Below are 22,241 nucleotides of genomic sequence, written 5' to 3' on the forward strand. Positions count from 1 at the left end.
GCTCAGTAAGTACTATTGAATGAATGAATGACAGGAATTGGGTCTGATTGGGTTATTTATACCTCTCCCAGTGCTTAGCACATCATAATTGCTTAACAGATGCCACAGTTATTAACTCACAGCCATCTGGGCTTTCTATAGGGGGAGGAGGGAGTGGAATTGCCTCACTCTAGAGGCAGGGCTGCAGTTGCTGAAGACCAAAGAAACCAGAGGCAGCAAGGGCCTAGGGGTGGGGCTACAGCCCACCGCCATGGCTACAGTGGCCGTGAGGATGGGCATTGCCAATAGCAAATAAATAAAACCGCAAATGACACAGGACTGCTGTTCATTGTTTCCTCTCCTGTAAGGTTGTGCAGTGGTTGGCTTGGCTCAGGTTTCAATCAGTGCTACTCGCTAGAAGAATCTGACCTTCTACAGGAATAGAAACATAAACCCATCAGCATTGTCGCGATTGGGTCATCTCCCTGTCTAGACTGTAAGCTCATTATGGCAAAAAGTGTCCGCTGATCATTTTGTACTCTCCCAAGCACTTAGTACGGTGCTCTGCAAGTAGTAAGCAGTCAATAAATACTGCTGATTGATGGATTGATTGGGTCAGACTGTGATACCCCCAGCTCAGAACCCTGCCTCAACTGGCTTCTCATGGCTAGGGATGGACCATCCAGGATTCCTAACTGTTCACTTCTACATCTCTGACTTTCCTCTAGTAGCCCATTGTGAACTTCTTTTCCATGAATTTCACCAAATCCCCTCGAACATACCAATATTTTTTTTTTTCCCTCTGGAATATAAGCTCCTTGAACGCAAGAACTGTAGCTACAAACTCTATTGTCTTGCATTTAGTACAGTGCTCTGTACACAATAAGTGCTCAGTAAATAGCATTGATTGCTTTAGGCCTGCCTAATTGTCCATGGGAACAAATTCTATGTGTTAACAACTTCCTGTTTGAAAGTGCATTCCCTTTTTGTTTGTGGGCATCTCCTGACTTCCTGCCCCTCATCCTGGTACGGTGGGATTTGGAGAGCAACTATTCTGTATCCACCCAGTTCACTCCCTGTATCATTTTATAAATTACCATCACGTCCCTTCTCAGCTTGCATCTTGCCTGACTGAAAAGCCCTAATCCTTTAAGTGTATTCTCAACTTTCTCCATCGCCCCCAGTTGGCTTGGTTGCATTTTTCCTTTCTCCGGCTCTGTCATTTCCTTCCTAAGAACCAAGGATCAGAACTGTCCACTGCATACAGATGAACCTTAGCGATGACACCTCTTAAGTGTTGCTATGAAACAGTGTCGCCTAGTGGCTAGAGCACGGGCCTGAGAGTCAGAAGGACCTGGGTTCTAATCCCGGCTCCACCACCTGTCCGGTGTGTGACCATGGGCAAGTCACTTAACTTCTCTGCATCTCAATTATCTCAGCTCTAAAATGGAGATTAAGGCCGTGAGTCCCGTGTGGCGCAGGAACTGTGTCCAATCTGATTTGCTTGTATCCCCCCAACACTTAGTGTCGGTGTCATCCTTGACTCTTGACACCATCCTTGACACCATCCTATCCCTCCGTCGACCCCTGGCTCACGTCCTCCCGCGGTCCCGGAACGCCCTCCCTCCTCACCTCCGCCAAACTGATTCTCTTTCCCTCTTCAAAACCCTACTTAAAACTCACCTCCTCCAAGACGCCTTCCCAGACTGAGCTCCTCTTCTCCCTCTACTCCCTCTGCCATCCCCCCTTTACCTCTCCGCAGCTAAAGCCTCATTTTCCCCTTTTCCCTCTGCTCCTCCACCTCTCCCTTCCCATCCCCACAGCACCGTACTCGTCCGCTCAACTGTATATATTTTCGTTACCCTATTTATTTTGTTAATGAATTGTACATCGCCTCGATTCTATTTAGTTGCCATCGGTTTTTACGAGATGTTCTTCCCCTTGACTCTGTTTATTGCCATTGTTCTCGTCTGTCCGTCTCCCCCGATTAGACCGTAAGCCCGTCAAACGGCAGGGACTGTCTCTATCTGTTGCCGACTTGTTCATCCCAAGCGCTTAGTACAGTGCTCTGCACATAGTAAGAGCTCAATAAATACTGTTGAATGAATGAATGAATGAATAGTGCAATGCTTGGCACATTAGTAAACACTAAACAAATACCACGATTATTATTATTAAGTCCAATTCCCCGCCTTTGCTATTTTCTGGGAATTTTTCATTCACTTGGAAGACATCTAAAGTCATTAAGGAAATGAAAAGAAGTGGATGGAAAAAGAGATTTAATGATTAGGAGTGAATGTAGAGCCATGTTCACCTTTTATAATGTCTTCTGCATCATTATCAAACACTAGTAGTCATAAGGTTTATTAAGCATTTACTATGTGCAGAGCACTACACTAAGAACTGGGAAATAAGCAAAGGTAGGAATTAGATCTGGGGATACTGTTGGGAAGTGAGTGAACTCCTTTGAGAAAACTCCTTGGCAGCTAAGGGTATCTGTACCATCTTCCTCTTCTTCTCTTCTTACCACCACCAAGAGTCTTTTGAACAAAATGAAGAAGCCCCCAAATACAATATTTGATCTAAGATGGGCTGAGAGCCTGCTTATTTGCTTGGAATTCACATACAGCTGGCAGCATTCCAAATACACTCATGTCACCAGTCCCTAGAGAATTGAGCAGAACCAATTCCCGACTTTTCAGGCTGGCTGGTGGCTGGCTGATTCTTTCTGTGATTCCTGGGTCAGGCTAGCTCTGAGGCACAGGGGTGAGGGCCAGGAAGGAGGGTGAGAGGACATTGCTCCTGATGTCCTGGATTCAAATAGAGATTTGGGAACATAGAAGCCTCGTAACCTGGGTTGGAGGAAACAGGGAGGGAGCAGAGACCTCTTGCTCTGGACTGGAAGTTCAGATGTGGATCTGGGGATTTGATTTAGCTCATTCTGTAACCGGGATGTGGACCCCAGTTATATCCTTTATATTTTTTCTCAGCGCTTAGTGCAGCACTCTACATACAGCGAGTGCTTACTACTATGATCAGAACTACCATTGTCTCATCCTCTGGGCCAACTCCAACCCTGGGCCGTTGGACTCACGAGGCAGGTAGGATTCATCCCAGAAGCCGTGGATTGTTCACCGATACCCCCATGTGAGGGGAGTACCTTCTTTTAATCAAGTCCTGTTGCGGACTCTCCTCAGCAGGAAGGTTATTATTTAAAGGGTCCCTTCAGCAATTCAACTCCCTCCCTCTTGAAAGCATAGCATGAGGTACTTTGCCTCTGCAAGTTATCCCGTTTACTGAACCAGGAAACCAGTCTGTTCATCATTCCTAGCTTCAAGGAAGGCCAGCCTCTGGCCCCCAGCCCCAACCTTTCCAGAATACTCCCTCGCCGGTGACCACCAGGAGAGACATTGAGTGGAGATTCTCTGGTTGAATTAAGCCTGAGCTTCCTGATGCAGATTCTTCTTTTTATAAAGTCCTGTTTGTTAGCGCTTACTGTGTGCAAGGTATTGTTCTAAGCGCTGGGGTTGATATGAGCTAATCAGGTTGGACACAGTTCCCGTCCCACATGGGGTTCACAATCTTAATCCCCATTTTACAGATGAGATAACTGAGGCACAGAGATGCTAAATGACTTGCCCAAGGTCAAACAGCAGATGGATGCCTGTTTACTTGTTTCGATGTCTGTCTGCTCCCTTCTAGACTGTAGCCCACTGTGGACAGAGATCGTCTCTATTGCTGAATTGTACTTTCCAAGTGCTTATTACGGTGCTGTGCACACAGTAAGCACTCAATAAATATGATTGAATGAATGAAAATGACAGAGCCAGGATTAGAACCCAGGGAATTCTGGAGAGATCTGCCAGAGATTTTTCCCCGATGTCTAACTCCAGTGTGCTGGGGTCTGCTGTCTTCATTCACTGAGGACTGACCTCCTCCCTCAGGAACTGAGTTTGCCCAAAGTCATATGCCACATGACTTGAGCCACAGGATCTGGAGGAGGAACCCACGGTGATCTCTTTGGGGGTGGTAGCTACTTCCAAAAGGTTCACCAAGCGTGGGACGGGAGTTGCTGCACGCTGCTTAAAATGGAGAGGAAAAAAACTGTCCGGGAATGACAGCGATCCCTTATGGAGATGGATGGAGGGTCCAGGAAATCGCACAGTTGCAGTTAAACATTGGAATCACCTCCCTCCGTGTCAGGCCGAGCAAGTCGAAACCCTCCCCTCTTTCCAGGCAAAGGGTAGGGCCATATGAACATCTCAGAGGAGACACTCGAGAGACGTGGAATCAATTTAGATGCTGTATGCGATGGAGGCCCGAGCCAGCTAGCTACTTGGTGGCCACCAGTGGCGACTCACAGAATTCAACTCTCATGGCAGTTGAGCCCGATCTAGAATTCGTAGGAATGCTCGCTCTCTCTCCCCTCCCCACCCCTTACAGGAACACCCTTACACCCTTGTTCCTGTGCGAGATGAGATCTGGTTTGTAACACAGGCTCCGGGGGGGTTTCTGAGGTAAATATAATGGTCCATCATCCTCCATTCCCCCAAAACTATAGAAAGAAACAGGAAGCAGTGAGACCACATAGATAAGTCCATCAGCTTGTGTAGTGGATAGAGTCTGGGCCTGGGAATCAGAAGGTCATAGGTCCTAATCTTGGCTCTGCCACTTGTCTGCTGTGTGACCTTGGACAAGTCATTTTACTTATCCGTGTCTCAGTTGAAAAATGGACTGTGAGCGCCACATGGGACAGGGACTGTGTCCAACTCGATTTGCCTGTATCTACTCCAGCACTTAGTCTAGTGCCTGCACATAGTATGTGCTTTACAAATATTATTATGAATGTGATTGTAAGAGGGCCTGAGAGTTAGGAGACCTGGGTTCTAATTCCAGCTCTGCCACTGGCCTGCTGTGTAAGTTTGGACAATAATAATAATGAAGAAGAGAAGCAGCGTGGCTCAGTGGAAAGATCCTGGGCTTGGGAGTCAGAGGTCATGCGTTCGAATCCTTGCTCTGCCACTTGTCAGCTGTGTGATTGTGGGCAAGTCACTTCACTTCTCTGTGCCTCAGTTACCTCATCTGGAAAATAGGGATTAAGACTGTGAACCTCACGTGGGACAACCTGATTACCCTGTATCTCCCCCGGCGCTTAGAACAGTGCTCTGCAGATAGTAAGCGTTTAACAAATACCAACATTATTGTTATTATTATTATTATTATTAATGATGGCATTTTTTAAGCACTTACTATATGCAAAGCACTGTTCTAAGTGCTGGGGAGGATACAAGGTAATCAGGTTGTCCCACATGGGGCTCACAATCTTAATCCCCATTTTACAGATGGGGCAACGGAGGCACAGAGAAGTGAAGTGACTTGCCCTAAGCCACACAGCTGACAAGCGGCGGAGTTAGGATTTGAACCCATGACCTCTGACTCCTCAGCCTGGGCTCTTTCCACTGAGCCACACTGCTTCACTAGTCACGTGATCTCCCTGGGCCTCAGTTCCTTCCAGTGTAAAATGGGGATGATGAAACCTGTCTCTCCCTACCCCTCGGAGATGATGTTTTTGTAGTAGACGTCATACTAGCGGCATTTGCTGAATGCTCCCTTGAGGTAGTGTTCTGTACTTGGCTCTTGGGAAATACAGAATAACAAAATGACATGTTCCCTGCCCACAACGAACTTACGCTCTAACAGGGCAGCCAAACATAAAAACATTTACAAGGATAAAATGAGATCACTGAGGTGAAAACGCTATGTAATATTAACAGTGCTAAGCTGTTTTTACTCAAGGGCAGTGGAAATCCCATATTGCTATCAACAGGAAAAAAAAATCTACAACTCCTTACTCCGGAAACCCCTCCCTTCTCTATTTTTGATCAAAAATAGTACAGTAGCTCTCGTTATTGAATACATTTGTACAAATGCATGGTGAAATTGAGATTTTTTTTTCCAGGACTGATAATGGACCTTAAGGTTACTATCTGCAAAAAAAAACTTTTTTTTTGAAAGCTTTAGACAGCAGAGAAGGGAATAGCATTGAATGGAATCCTGAAGTAAAATAGATCCCGTTCCTGATATACCTCGAAAGAAATGTGATCTTATCTCCATGATTACGAAGAACAAAACATAACTAAGAACCCAACCACAAAATACATGGCAAATCCAAACATATCGAGGGGTAGGAGTAAACTCAGACTTGTGGTTGATTAATCAATTGATTATGGTACTTATTCAATCGATCAATCAATTGTATTTATGGAGCACTTACTGTGTGCAGAGCGCTTGGGAGAGTACAATATAGACAGAGCTGGAGGAAATGTTCCCTGTCCAGAGTGAGCTTACAGTCTAGAGGGGGAGACAGACTGCAATATAAATAAATAAATTGCGGATGCGTACATAAGTACCGTGGAGCCGAGAGTGCAGTGAATAAAAGGTGAAAGTCAAGTGCAAGGGTGACGCAGAAAGGGGTGGGAGAAGAGGAAATGAGGGTTTATCTGGGAAAGGCCTCTTGGAGGAGATGTACTTATTGTAGGCTTACTATGTGCAGAGCACTGTGTTAAAAGGTGGAGCGGATACAAATACCCAGTTAGTTTCCCCAGAAGGACGTTGGGCTGCCAGGATTTGGCAAATCGAGGTTCCTGGCAGAAACTTTCCCTCAATGACTTACCCCACCCGTGCATTTCTAACATTCGGAAGTTCTGCTCACCAACGCTGGTGCACTCCATGGTGTGATTATTGGTTTCCAGTCCTTCTGGACAGCTGTCGAGGCACTTCCCCATGTGGATGTAATATCCATTTTTACACTTTGTGCAGAAGGTTCTGGTGAAACAAGTTTCACACTCCGCTTTGCATTCTGAAAGACGAGAGGAGAGAGGAGGAATATATCTCGCCTTTATCACCCTCCTTAGACCACCAGTCCCCACTTCTGTAGATCATCCCTTAAATTTAACTTGACAGAAAGCTGCAGGGCAAGTAGGCTGGTTACTTAAAGAAATTGGTTGAAATGTTTTGTGTACTGTGGACTTTGGATAGAAATGTGTTGTATTTTTTTCTTCTCTGATCCTTAGCTGGTCTGTTTCCCTAGGTGGAACGGATTGGAATTTTTATCTTGAATCAAAATAAAAGAACAGAACTCATCAACTTCTAGGCTTTGAGGTTATAAACCTATTTTGCTCCTTTCACGGTATTTAGGTCAATGCAGACTACATCCACAATTTTGTGACGATACCAGGAGACGTACAAATACGTGGGTAATTATTTTATCTTGAATCCTGCAGAAGGAGAGTCCAGCGACCAACCTTTTAGAAAAATTTATGTTCAAATCAAAAAGGAAAGTTCCTGAACTCTTACCAAGGCCAATCATGGACATACCAAATGGAGAATTGAAAATATGTGAAAAGAGACTCTGTCTTTATTGACTCTTGTTTCCTTTAGCATGGGGGGAAAAAAAATCAACATTTTGGGGAAGAACCAAGGGCAGAAACCATGTTTCCTACTGGTACAAACAGAAGTAACTTTGTTTTCAACCCAACAAAAGGAGTTTTGCAATTTATTATTTAATCGCACTGGCAAGGGACAACTGAAGTCTGTCTGAGTCCCTTCGTCTTGAGATGGCAAGATTCTAATTAACTGGGAGAAGCGTCTGCCCAGTTGGCAACTGAGATCCAAAGGTTCTGGTAGTTCTGGACTCCCCCCATCCCCATCCTGCCACCAGCCTGCCTAGAAACCTTGTGTCTCGGTGGGACGAGATAAGGGAAGGTGGGGCTGCTTAGTGGAAAGGCACAAAATGACTCCTGTCCATAATACGGATGTGTTGCTGCCAGTCTTTCTGAGGGAGACTCTGCGGGGGAAGGAGTTGCAAGGCCTGGGAGACTCTCAGCTTCAACTTCAAGGGGCAATTAGGAGAATCAATCAATGGTATTTATTAAATGCTTACTATGTGCCGAGCACTATACTAAGTGCCTGGGAGAGTACGATGCAACAGAATTAGCAGATATATTCCATACCCACAGTGAGATAGGTTCGGAGTCATAAGGTTCAATTGGCCCATGCGAAATAGGGTCAAAAAGCAATATTTTTCCACTACAAGAAGTTGCAAAAAAATATGCCTGCCCCACGAAGAACCACTCAATATCATGTTCCATAGACTATCATAACTTGCTGCTCAAGAGCCAAACTAGACAAATGGAATAAGCCCTTTTTGTTTCGTCTTTGAAATCAAAGGTTTATATTTGAAAAATACTTGTTTTTTTATTTGTGGATCTTCATACTGAGGACAGTTTAAAAGTAAGGCTTAAAAGCAAGCATTGCCTTTGCATGTCCCTTTGCAACTTTTCATCGCTCTAGTTATTATTAGCAAACAACTCTCCTGTGTTTTAATTCGGGGAGTTTAAAGGTTGGCAGGGATCATGCCTACCAACTCTATTGTATCATATTCTCCCAAGTGAATAGTACTGGGCTTTGAACACAGTAAACGCTCAATAAATACCATTGACTGACTGGGGGATTTTGTAAATGAATAGCTTTCAACCAGTCTGGAAATGTAGACTCTCTATGTGTTGGAGAGTAGAAAACAGGCAAAGGGTTTTTTTTTTAAATGAACAAGAATTTCTTGGAAAGATTTAAGACTTGGAAATGGCTGAAAGTGGCCAGTTCTTACTAAACCTAAACTGGCCTGTCTCTCCCTACTTCACCCCAGTTATTCGTTTTGCACAGCAGTCACTTTCTCTCTAAACACTCCTCACAGCCTTTGGCAAATGACCATGCTGAATTCTGTGAGCTAGCTCTCTCTCTCTGAAGATGAGCATGCGAGTAGTACGAGATAGAGGGTTCTGGAAGATTAGGAAAATAGAGGCCGTGCAGGACCTTTCATTAGAAGAGAGTCAACACTTGTCAGTTTATCCGCTGGTTCTCACAACATCACTCGAAAGGGAGATAAATTTGTCTCTGTTTTCCAGATTGGAACTGCAGGAGGCTACCAGAAAGAACAGAATGATACCGCCGGGTCGTTGTGCTTATTTTGAATGAAAGTCTATTTTCCCAAGTTGTTTTTTATGTTACATCATCGAGTCTTCTAGCAGCTTCATGATATTTAACTCTTAAGGCCAGCGAGATACTGCCCTGGGTAACTGCCAACCCCGTGGCAATCAGGGGAATTTTTCTTAAACTTCTAAGGGAAGCTTAGAAATCCACAGGTATGATTCAGTTTCCTCCACTTACAAAATAAGCCAAGATTCTTCTTTCCAAGACATGTATGGAAATGGGGTCGGGGCGGGGGGGGGGCGGTGGCGGGGGGGGGTCAATCGATCAATGGTATTGATTGAACACTTACTGGGTGCACGGCAGTACAAAAGAGTTATGAGAGTCATAACAGGGTCAGGATCAGGTAAACGTTTATTTAGCATTCACTGGATGAACAAAGCACCTTGGATGCCATACGAATGACAAGGCTCTGAAGGTGACAGTCAAGCACAGCTAAGTCTGGGCACTTACTTGTACACTTATTTATATCTGGATATCGTGTCCCAAAGTATCCACTTGGACATGAAGAGAGACACACACCAATCTGCTTCATTCCAATCCTCTCCAGAACGAAAAAGAGTCGGGGCTTACATGACAAGCACCCGTTGTAATCAGAGCAGGTCGCACATCCTCCTTGACAACCCTGGCTCACGTTAGGATGCACTAAGGAAACAGGGGGAGAAAGACAAAAATCCAAAGTTAAACTAAAGAAGGTGAGAGCCGTGTTTTGAGTACCGGGGAATCTTCATTTCGTTCCACCGCCTAGCAAGACGGGAAGAGATGTAGTTTGTTTTTTTTCTTTACACTCCTATCTCTGATATTTTTCATTCCTTTCAGCCCTCAGCTTGCTGTTGTATACTTAAGCTGATTGGACTTGCTCCTTTCTTACAAAACGACGGCGCTTTGCATTCATCTTTTAATGATTCTTCCCATAGTGAGATTGTCTGCTGGGAAATTCATCATCAGGAAACGTGATGGAATCCACCTCAGCCTTTCTGCTACGGCCCGCCTATAACTAGCTGGATTGTTGCTATAACTTAGGTGCTTATTTGCATGCCTTTTTTTAATGAATTATTATTTTGGCTCTTTCAAAGCCCGGCTGGGGGAGACCCGTCTCTAATTTCCATTCTTGAGCCTCTATAGTCCTCACAAGGTAGCTTTGACTAAGGACAGCAGGTTCTGAGCCTAATTCTTTAGCACCATATCCTCTTGGGCAGCAGGATTTACTCTTTGACCCCATGCAAATTGGTCCTGAAAACTCAAGCCGCCCTGCCCACCCGCCTGCTTTTCCTGGAACAGTCACTCTTGGCGAGGAGTTAATCTCTATGAATTACCACATGGAACATATGTAAGGATTTATAATCATCCATGTTTAGTTTTGGGAGGTTGTATCCTCCTGACCCTGTGTTGATTCCCTGAGGGCTGGTCCAGTTGTCAAAAAAGAGACAATCAATGAGTCAAATAGTTTACATGGGATGGACGCCACCACAGTTCTGAGATGCGAGACATTGTATTAGCAAGATTTAGTGAGCAAACTCCTGGAGATATTTGATCACATCAGCATTTATTTGGCCATTTTTTTACATGTCCAAATCACTGAGAAGCTGGGAAGCAAATCATTGAGAAACAGCATGGCTTAGTGGATAGAACATGGTCCTGGGAGTCAGAAGGACCCAGGTTCTGAATCCTGGCTCCACCACTTGTCTTCTGTGTGACCTCGGACAAGTCAGTTCACTTCTCTGGGCCACAGTTACCTCATCTGTCAAATTGGGATTGAGACTGTAAACATCATGTGGGACAGGGACTGTGATCAATCTGATTTGCTTGTACCCAGCGTGTCTCAATGGAAAGAGCAGGGGTTGGGGAGTCAGAGGTCTTGGGTTCAAATCCCGGCTCTGCCGCTTGTCAGCTGTGTGACTTTGGGCAAGTCACTTAACTTCTGTGCCTCAGTTACCTCATCTGTAAAATGGGCATTAAGACTGTGAGCCCCATGTGGGACAACCTGATCACCTTGTATCCTCCTCAGTGCTTAGAACAGTGCTTTGCACATAGTAAGTGCTTAACAAATGCAATCATTATTCTTATTACCCACCCCAGCACTTAGTACAGTGCCTTGCACATAGTAAGCCCTTAAATATTATTATTATTATAATTGCCATTATCATGCTTCAACTATTAACACTGACTGTTCATACTAGGGCTTTTGAGAAAATTGACATGACCAAAAGCAAAGTTTATTGGAGATCATTTGCTTTTCAAAATAGAAATCATCTGCTACCACAAGAAAACCATATACAAAAAAGGAAGAGAGAAGGTCAACCCACATGGTTAAAAATAGAAGAATAAGCTGAAAAAAAAAATCCATGAGTAGAGATTGAAGATGAAGCTTAACAGGAGACATGCTTGAAGTTTACTAAATCATGAAGGTCGAACACAGAATTGTTGTTTCCAAAATCCCACACCTACCAAGGGCATCCGATATTGTTGGCAGGTGGTATGGTCAAAACAACATAAAAGGAATAACTTTCCTCCAGAAAGCTTTCTCCAATTAATTCACAACACTCCAAGTCATGCCACCCCAACAGACATTCTTAACACTGAAATATTATATTCCCATTCCCAGCACATACAGATATATATGGGTATAGTCAACCCTTTATTCAACTACTTCTTGTTCCTCCTATTCCCACAGTTTGTAAATAATTTTTCTTTGTCTGTCTCCCCCATTAGATTATAAGCTTCTTGACTGTACTTCTGCTGCACTCTCCCAAGGGCTTAATGACCTGCTTTTCTTTCAGGAGGCCCTCAGTAAATACCAATGATTGATCAGTTGCAAATACTTATTCACTCAGCAGGTGGTAAATGGATCAAATTGGTTATCACGGGAAATGTGCCTCTGAAATTATCGGCAGATCCAAGAGGATTTGGATAAATTCGTGAATGAGGGGTTCATACTGAATCGCTAGAGGGAAAGTTAGAGATGTAGAGGGGAAGATTAGGGATCCTTAACCCAGAGGATGGTCTCTGTAGGAGAATTTGCCCAAACCTTTAGGCTTTCTTAGCAGAGAGAGAGAATACTAGACTGGATGGAACATTGGTTTGAACCTGAAATGACATTACTAATGCTTTTATAGCCTTGATTCCTGTTGATTCCCTCTAGTCTTTAAGCTTCTTGTGGCTTGGAAACCTGTCTACCAACTCTTTTATACTGTAATCTCCTAAATGCTTAGTTTAGAGGTCTGCACGCAGTAAGTGCTCAGTAATTACCACTGTTTGATTGACTGAGTGTGACAGAAATTCCAGCACCTTTGTAAAACCAAGATGATGAGGTCAGATATGCCCAGTCTTTTCCAAAGCATCTTGGACCATCTGCTATCAGTCGCTGCAAGACCAGCCCCCACAGAAAGCCTGTTGAGCCAAGGACAAATGCCTCGTCATTATTAAAGCTGTCTTCCAGGCTAAGCCCAGTGACCGCAGAGCGCTTCACCACAGAAAACAAATCCCCGTGGGCTTAGTTGGACAGGGACTCTGCAAAGTGAACCCCAGAAGGCGTTAGTTGAGAACGAGAGGTCATCCGGTTGACTGACCAGCATCCTCTGCCTAGAGGAACCAACCCCTGAATCAGCCACAGGAGCCGCAAGTAGCTCCTTCTCATTCCAAGAAACTTTGTAAATAAACGGAGGGGGGTGGGGAAATGTTTACGGCAACAGGGAGAGAGGGGAAGCCTGCTTCTTCTGTGCGTTCATTTAGGGGTCCAAGAGGCAGTTGGACAGGACCTTACATCACAGGACCTGAGGGGACTGATGTTTTGGAATGTATTTATGTTTCATATTAAAGTTTGGTGTGTAATGATTGGGAATATTTGGAAGATGTGTGCAACCTTTTGGGCCATGAAGGAGAGGAGAGAGGGAGAGGAGAGGAACAGGAAAAGAAAAGAAAGAGAAACTTTCTATCCATTAGCTCTTCAGTATCCAGAGACAGCTGGGGACTTTCTACCCAGTGGGCCTCTGGCTAATTTATTGATATTTTTCCAGGATATATTCATGACAAGATGATGCCTGGAGCTAAAGACAAGGTCCCAGAAGACAGCTTGAAGGCTGGCTGAAGTTCACTGTGTTGAGATTTTAGGAATCTGGCAATGAAGACATCTAGCCCAATGCTACACCCTGCACTGAACACTCAATTTTCACTAGCGAAGCCACTTTCCGGCCTCAAGAATATTGGACTTAGAGATGCATGTGATGTCTCATGCATCATACCAGGCATGACATCATATGCTTTGGCAAAAATATGATGGGTTTGTCTAAATGTAGGCTATTCTTTTGGAAGGAGTCTGACCTCCTCCTCAGTTGCTTCAGGGCCTTTGTACTCCCTTCCCAATTCTCTGTGAACAAGGATGTCACAGACCTTGGCACTGAAAATAAAAATGCCAGATAATAATAATAATAGTAATAATGGTATTTGTTAAGCTTACTGTGTACCAAGCACTTTTCTAAGCACCTTTCTAAGCGCTGGGATAGATACAAAGTTATCAGGTTGTCCTATGTGGGACTCAATCTAAATCCCCATTTTACAGATGAGGTAACTGAAGCACAGAGAAGTTAAGTGACTTGCCCAAAGTCACACAGCTGACAAGACTAGAACCCACCACCTCTGACTCCCAAGCCCAGTTTCTTTCCACTAAGCCACGCTGCTTCTCAGCCAAAAAGTCAACCAGGCAGAGAACAGATCAGATGAGATCCAGAGTGCCCAGTATACAATCAGGTCATCCTAATAAAACCATAAGTTAAGTTATGCTTTCCTAGGCATTTTGGTCAGACCACTCTTAGTTTCTTTCAACAGGCTCCTGATTGGGCTCACTGTGGTGTGTTATTTAAATAAATTGCTTGTACCCAGGAGTAGGACTGGGTGACTTTAAAGTGCAAATCTACCTTTACATGAAATTTTGCAAAAACATGACCCTTGAGTTGTAGAATAATCGAATGTTTCATACTGACTTGCTAAGATTGACCAAAGAGAAATCCCCATTGCAACAAGCAGAATCCAAACTGTAGTTCTATCTGTAGTTCAAACTGTAGTTCTGTTCATTCAATTCATTCTATCGTATTTACTGAGTGCTTACTGTGTGCAGACCATTGTACTAAGCCCTTGGAAAGTACAATACGGCAACAGATAGAGACAATCCCTACCTATCGACAAGCTCACAGTATAGGAGGGGGAGACAGATGACAAAACAAGTAGAGAGGCATCAATACCATCAAAATAGATAAATAGAATCATAGATACATAAACATCATTAATATCTGTAGCATCCCTGTAACATTTTCAGCCATGCAAGGTAAGCACTAGTTCACATTCTTAGAACATCAACAATCATTTGACATATCTTAAAAGAGAAAGTGAGGATCTGAATGCAAATTTTTTAAATGTACCAAAGGCATCCTCTCTGTATCTTTGACCGTCATCACATTCTCCAACTTAAGTACCACCTGGAAAAATAGGACATAATTAAATCTACAAGTGTATCAATAAATTAAACTCAATGAAATTGAGGTGATTGCAAACTACTCTACTTTCTCTCCTGAAGAAGTGCTTATCTCATCATATAAGTGACATCATCAGCTGTACTTATTTAGTTCCTACTGAGCTATAAGGTACTTGCAGGTGTGTAGAAGTATAAAATGTCATCCCTGTCCCTTAGTTGTTCATATTATTCCCCAATTATCCTAAAGATGTTTCTCCATTCATTCCTAAAACTAAACAATTTATCAAAATATATAGAAAACACAAGAGAAATTCCCATTTTCCCCAAGACTGACAGCTCTCCCTTGTTGAAATTGTTTTAAACTCCAGTTGTGACCTATTGGAAGGAATTATCTAGGGAATCTTCTCCCCTGAAGATTTTTTTTTTTTTAATGGGTTACTTTCCCATCTGGCAAGATGGTTGGAGTGTGGTCTTGCTTGAAAGAAAGGGAGGGTGGATTAGATCCTTCCCAACCTTCAGAATCTATGAGTCTGGGATCAGAAAGATTCTTCATGTTGGCTTTGGTGGAAGTGTTTGCTTGCTTTCTTGCTGTATAAGGATCGCTCAAATTATGTTGTCAGTATTATGCAACTAGATATTTTAAATTTCCCACACTGCCCTGGGAGGCAAGACTTTCTGCTTCTGTGGGATCCAAAACCACAGAAAACTGCAGGAAGTAATAGATTTTTACTTAAACCCTTTTCCCTCGCTTTCTTTTGCACAGAGCCAGAACCTGGAAATGAAGACTCCAGCTAGATTGACCCAGTTATGGATGACTCCTTAATTCCTGCAGGAATACACAATTCCACATATGTAGGTCATACCTATACATCTAGGGGAGAAATGGGAAGGCAGAGGATGCAGGTGAAGAGAAGGGCAGACTGAAATAGTAAAAAGTCCATCCTGGGACTTCTAGGCTTCAGGAGGTGGAAATTATTTCCATTACTCTGCATGGATTTCATATCAGTGATTGCCCTTCTCTGGAAATTAGGCTTAATGAAATTATTCTGTTATCCACGGAGTGGAAATATGGGGATGGGGCAAGAAGGAGAGGAAGGAATGGCATGTAACCAAGTTCTGATTCCCAGAGGAAATGGTTTCCATCTTCAACATTGCTAAACAGTGACTTCAATTTGCCTTGCCTCCCTTTCAATAACCAGGGAGAAATAAGGTTTACTGGGCTCTTGGGCAGGAAGTTAGGCACAGAAGGAGGTGCATTGGCTCATTTGGTACCACTTGGGGCCTGATTTAGGGAATTTCTGCTGCAAGATGGAAAGCCTCTGGCTGAGGGAATTGGATTCCCCCTGATTTTCAGCATAGCCATAAACTAGAGCACAGTGGTGAAATGCATGTGTGTTTCCAATAGCTTTGTTCCATGTAATTGCACAGGGCTGAATTCCCACTCCTATCAAAAGAGAAAAAATTATGTTTGTTTAGTCTGATATAGAATGCATATAAATCATCATCTTCTTGGGAAGCAGCACTGCCTAGTGGAAAGTGCACAGGTCTGGGAGTCAGAGAACTTGGTTCTAATCCCAGCTCTACCATTTTATTAATGTCATTTGTTTAGCGCTAATATGTGTGAAGCACTGTTCTAAGCATTAATCAGATTGGGCAGAGTCCCTGTCCCACATGGGGCTCACAATCTAAGTAGGAGGACAAAGAGGTATTTCTTGCTGTAAGACCTTGGGCAAGTCACTTAACTTCTCTGTGCCTCAGCTTTCTCATCTGTAAAATGAGGATTAAATCCTGCTCCCTCCTACGTAGACCGTGAGTCCCCTGTGAGAGAGGGAACGTGTCCAACCTGAGTATCTTGTATCTACAACTCTTTGTAAGTGCTGCACATAGTAGTCGCTAACAATTATCATTATTATTATTATTAAAAAATGTCCTGAAGGAGTTTCAGTGCTGAATCATTCTGGATATTGCCATAGCAGTCTCAAAGCCTCCAAGAAAAAAAACAAGATCATTCAGAGAAGTTGACCTTCTAGTCAATTCACCCAGTGGTGGCCATTTCAAAGGCAAAGTTGTTCTTTCCTCAGCAAAGGGCACATTTAGAAAACTTGTTGCCTCAGGAAGTTGTGCAAGACAAAAGCAATGGCAGGTTCAAGAGAGATTGGAAAAATTGCTGTTTGAGAGGTCCATGTTGGGTAATTATTATTATTAATAATAATAATAGTTGTGGTATTTAAGTGCTTACTATGTGCCAGGCACTGTTATAAGCACTGGGGTAGATACAAGATAATTAGGTAGGACACAGTCCCTGTCACATATGGGATCACAGTCTTAATCCCCATTTTACAGATGAGGGAACTGAGGGCCCGAGAAGTGAAGTGACTCACCCAAGGTCGTACAGCAGACAAGTGGCAGAGTCAGGATTAGAACCCAGCTCCTTCTGGGTTAACGAAGAAGTTAAGAATGTAGAGGGAAAAGTCAGGAGTGTTGGCTAATCTATCTCTAACCAGAGAATGAAAGTCCAGTAAGGTGATAAATGGCAGGGTTCCTGAACAGGTCCTGTGGCCACTGATGAGGTGAACACAGAATAGTAGGCAACTGGACTCTTGATATGATGGTGATGATGGTATTTGTTAAGGGCTTACTATATGCCAAGCACTGTTCTAAGCACTGGGGTAGATACAGGGTAATCAGAATGTCCCACATGGGACTCACACTTTTAATCCCCATTTTCCAGATGAGGCAAATGAGGCCTAGAGAAGTTAAGTGACTTGCCCAAGGTCACACAGCTGACAAGTGGCCGAGCCGGGATTCGAACCCATGAACTCTGACTCCAAAGCCCGTGCTCGTTCCACTGAGCCACGCTGCTTACAGAGTTGATAGACATGTTCCCTGCCCACAATAAGCTAGCCAGGGAGAACCTTTTGGATTATTTTAGGCAATGTGTTACATTGTTGTGCTGTTGTGCTCACATCTCTCCCTTCTTCAACAGAGGCTGTCCAATTACCATCCATTTCTTTCCGCAGCAAGCAAAAACTCCTGAACGTTTTTTTGATGGTACTGTTAAGCGCTTACTATGTGCCGGGAACTGTACTAAGTGCTGCGATAGATACAAGATAATCAGGATGGACATAGTCTCTGTCCCACAGAAAGCTCACAGCCTTAATCCCCATTTTATAGACGAGGTAACGGAGGTACAGAGAAGTTAAGTGACTTGCCCAAGGTCACCCAGCAGACAAGTGGAGGAACTGGGGATTAAAACCCAGGTCTGCTGACTCCCAGGCCCCTGCTCCTTCCCTTAGGCCACGCTGCTTCTACCAATGACTTCAAGGTTCTCCATCAACTTCCTTATCTCTCCTTTTCACCTCTGCTCCCCAGTCTGCTCCGTTTACCACTCCCCAGTCAATCAGTCAATCAATCAATGGTATTTATTGACCACTTACTGAGCACTGCTTCCTACTTGGCCCATTGCTGTCTACCAACTCTACTGTATTGCTCGCTCCCCAGCACTTTAGCACAGTGCTCGAGACACAGCAAGAACTTAATAAATGCCATTGATTCATTGATTGTATCCTGCTCATGCCCTCCCTGCTGTTTGGAACTACTTCCTGCTTAAGATTTGCCAAGCCCCAGTTCTCCCCGGTTTCACTCCATAATAATCCTAAAATCCCACCTACTTCCAGGAGGCATTCCCAAGGTAATAATAATAATTGTGGTATTAAGCACGTAATATATGCTAGACATGGTACTAAGCTCTGGGATAGACACAAGCTAAATCAGGTTGGACACATCCCCTGTCCTATGTGGAGCTCAAACTCTTAAACCCCATTTCACAGATGAGGAAACTGAGGTACAGAGAAGTGAAGTGACTTGCCCAAAGTCACATAGTAGATAAGTGGCATAGTCGGGATTAGAACCCAGGTCCTCTGACTCCCGGCCTGTGCTCTGTCCACCGTACTTCTCCCAGTTAATGTTCTTCTCCCAGGTCAGAGTGTCCTAAGCATCACCTCAGTTCTTATTTATTGATTTTTGTACTATTTAAACACTTCTTCACTTCCCCATCCTCCCATTCTCTTATTCACTATTAAAATAATTCTGTCATCCTTGAAAGAATGTAAATTTCATAGGGGCAAGGATTGGGCCTTTTTCATCTATATATTCTCCTAACTGCTTAGTACAGTGTTCTGCAACTAGAGTAGACAGTAAATAGTAATGCTTAATTGATCATACTTAATTCGAAGAGGTCAGGCTGAACCTAGTAGACAGAGCTTGAATTGGATGTTCCAAAGTTCACATCTGAGCCCTTCCAGAGACTGGCTTTCATGAGCTTCCACAAATCTAGTCAACTTCTGGCCGCCCATGTATTTAAATTGTAAATGATGAATTATTGATTTATATTAATGTTTGTCTCCCTCTCTAGATTATAAACTCATTGTAGGCAGGGAACATGTCTACCAACTCTTACTCTCCCAAGCATTTACTACAATAAATACCATTGACTGATTGATTGATTACAGAGCTTCCTCCTCTGTAAACTGAGGGTAATGCTTCTCTGTTCCTGCCTCCCAAAAGCAGAGGTGAATTTGTGATTATGAATAATAATAATACTTTCTTTAGCACTTACTATGTGCCAAGCACTGTTTTAAACAGTGGAGTAGATGCAAGGTAATTGGGTTGGACAAAGTCCCTGTCCCCATGAGGCTCACATTTCTTAATTTCCATTTTACAGATGAGGTAACTGTGGCCCAGAGAAGTGAAATGATTTGCCCACATGGCAGACATGCGGCAGAGCCGGGTTTAGGACCCAGATCCTTCTGACTCCCAGGCTCGTGCTCTATAGGAAACCAACAGTAGAAGACGATTCCGGGCCTCTGGGATCCAGAGGACAAAGCGTGGTTGTTTTCGTGATGGTAATTTCAAAAGGCAATAAGCTTTAATTTCCCTCACTTTGAAAGGTCAAAGGCAAATGTGCTGAATCTACTACAACTTGTCCTTTTGGATGGATTCCACCATGGCGACCTGCCCACTACCTCGGAAGGGTAGCCTCCCCCACGCCTCTGCGCCTAGAAATAGTTCCAAGTTGCAAGATGGATGTGACTTGTTGGGCCAAGGGTCAGCAGATTAGAAAACTGGCCCAGTTACTACAGCAAGATGGCCACAAAAGGTGGAGCCAGAACACAGACTTCATCTTGCAAATCATTTAAGAAGACTATCACGCAAACGAAAAATTGTACTTAGCCTGCAAAAATTACCATCTCTCCTCTGCCTCCTCCTTCCCATTAGGATGCAAGACCTTAAGTAATACCTTCACTGGATCAGATCAGTCGACCAATGGAACTTATTGAGGGCCTGCTGTTTGCAGAGTACCACGTTAAGTGCTTGGGGGAGTTCAAGAGAATAGGTAGACATGATCCTTGCCCTCAAGGGACTTACAGGCTATTGGGGGAGATAGACATTAAAATGAATTACAGTAGAGGAATCTACTGACTATAAGGATGTGAGAGTGAGGTTGAAGGTGGAAGGTGGAATGAGCACTTTAAGTGGTCGGGAAGCAGCGTGGCTCACTGGAAAGAGCACGGGCTTTGGAGTCAGAGGTCATGGGTTCGAACCCCGGCTCTACCACTTGTCAGCTGTGTGACTTTGGGCAAGTCACTTAACTTCTCGGTGCCTCAGTTACCTCATCTGTAAAATGGGGATTAAGACTGTGAGCCCCACGTGGGACAACCTGATTCCCCTGTGTCCACCCCAGTGCTTAGAACAGTGCTCGGCACATAGTAAGCGCTTAACAAATACCAACATTATTATTATTATTATTATTAATGACTCTAGTCAGTGGAAGCAGCGTGGCCTGGTGGCAAGAGCACGGGCTTGGGAGTCGGAGGTTGTGTGTGACCTTGGGCAAGTGGCTTCTCTGGGCCTCAGTTACCTCATCTGTAAAATGGGGATGGAGACTATGAGCCCAGTGTGGGACAGGGACTTTGTCCAACCTGATTAACTCATATATACGCCAGTGCTTATTTGGCACATAGCAAGTGCTTAACAAATACTGTAATTATAGTTATTATTATTATTACTATTATGGGTGATGCAGTAGGGAGGGAGAATAGGATAGGAAGATTAGAGATTAGTCAGGGAAGCCTTCCTGGAGGAGATGAGAGTTTAGTAGGACTCTGAAGATGGGGAGAGTAATGGTCAGTCAGAAGTGAAGGGCCCGTGAGTTCCAGGCAAGAAGGAGGGTGTGAGCATGGGGACAATGGCAAGAAAGACAAGAGCAAGCTACTGTGCCTAGTTTGGTGCTAGAGGAGTGAAAAGTGCAGGTTGGCTTGTATAGGAAAGAAGAGAGGATGCGTTGGGGAGAGTGAGAGCTAATTGACTGCCTTAGAGCCATTTTGTTTATTTTGAATCTACTATACGTGGGCTTCGGTGGATGTCCCCTCTTCCTGGTGGTAATGAGATTTGATGGAAATGATTTTGTACTTGCTCTGTTCATTCAATCATATTTATTGAGCGCTTACTGCATGCAGAGCCCTGTACTAGGTGCTTGGAGAGTACGATCCTCCCAGCCATTGTCTTTCTGGAACCAGAAGTCCTAATCTCAGTTTGCCATCATATGGAAGCCGTTCCATCACCCAACTCTCTCTGGATCTGTCAGCTTCGGTCTTCACTAGACTGTAAGGTCCTTCTCTAAACTATAAACTCCCTGTGGACGGTCAGTCGTATTTGTGCAGACCACTGTATTAAGCTTTTGGGAGAGTAAAATATAACATTCATTCATTCAAATGTATTTATTGAGCGCTTACTGTGTGCAGAGCACTGTACTTAGCACTTGGAAAATACAGTTCAGCAGTAAAGAGAGACAATCCCTGCCCATCCAGGTCTTACAGTCTAGAAGCGGGGAGACAGACATCAAAACAAGTAAACAGGCATTAGTATAAATAGAATTATAGATATATACACATCAAAATAAGTAAACAGGAATCACTATAAATAGAATTATAGATCTATACATATATACATAAACTCTGTGGGGCGGGGAAGGGGGAAGGGCAATGGGAGCGAGTCAAAGTGACATGGACGGGTGGGGGAGCTGATGAAAAGGGGAGCCTACTCTGGGAAGGCCTCTTGGAGGAGGTGATCCTACAATAGGGCTTTGAAGTGGGGAAGAGTGATTATTTGGAGGATTTGAGGAGGGAGGGTGTTCCAGGCAAGACGTAGGACATGGGCCAGGGGTCGATGGCAGGACGGGCGAGATGTAGGCACAGTGAGAAGGATAGCGGCAGAGGAGTAGAGTGTGCGGCCTGGATTATAGGAGAGGAACGAGGTGAGGTAAGAGGGGCAAGGTGATGGAGAGATTTGAAGTCAACGGTGAGGAGTTTATAACAATAACAATTTTAATTTTTGTTATTATTGTTATAAACTTCTCACCGTTGGCTTCAAAGCTCTCCATCTCCTTGTTTATAACAATAAACAGGCACATCCCCTTTCCGCAATGAGTTAACATTCTAGAGGGAGCTCACGGTCTAGAGGGAATATGTCTATCAGTTCTGTTGTATTCTCCTAAGCACTTAGTATAGTGTTCTGTTCACTATAAGAACTCCATACATACCATTGACTGAGTGACTGACGGCAAGGAGTTTCTGTTTCACATGGGGATGAATGGACAACTAACGGGGATTTTTGAGGCAGGGTGAGACGTCTGAAGAACAAAGTTTTAGAAAAGTGATCCAGGCAGAAGGAGAGGGATGAGGTTGGAAGT

The 22,241-nt window shown here is 43.9% G+C and overlaps 1 protein-coding gene across 1 annotated transcript in view; it reads right to left on the reverse strand.

Moving 5' to 3' along the window:
• The window catches only part of RSPO3 (R-spondin 3), a 71,445-nt gene that overhangs the window by 2,099 nt on the left and 47,105 nt on the right, over window positions 1–22,241 (reverse strand). The window contains exons 2-3 of the mRNA XM_039914594.1: window positions 9,478–9,669; window positions 6,653–6,838 (exon numbers count right to left, since the gene is read on the reverse strand). Of these exons, the coding sequence (XP_039770528.1) occupies window positions 6,653–6,838; window positions 9,478–9,669 (378 nt within the window). The remainder of the gene's footprint in view (window positions 1–6,652; window positions 6,839–9,477; window positions 9,670–22,241) is intronic.

The sequence above is a fragment of the Ornithorhynchus anatinus genome, chromosome 2, assembly GCF_004115215.2.
Source record: "Ornithorhynchus anatinus isolate Pmale09 chromosome 2, mOrnAna1.pri.v4, whole genome shotgun sequence".
Taxonomy (NCBI): Eukaryota; Metazoa; Chordata; class Mammalia; order Monotremata; family Ornithorhynchidae; genus Ornithorhynchus; species Ornithorhynchus anatinus.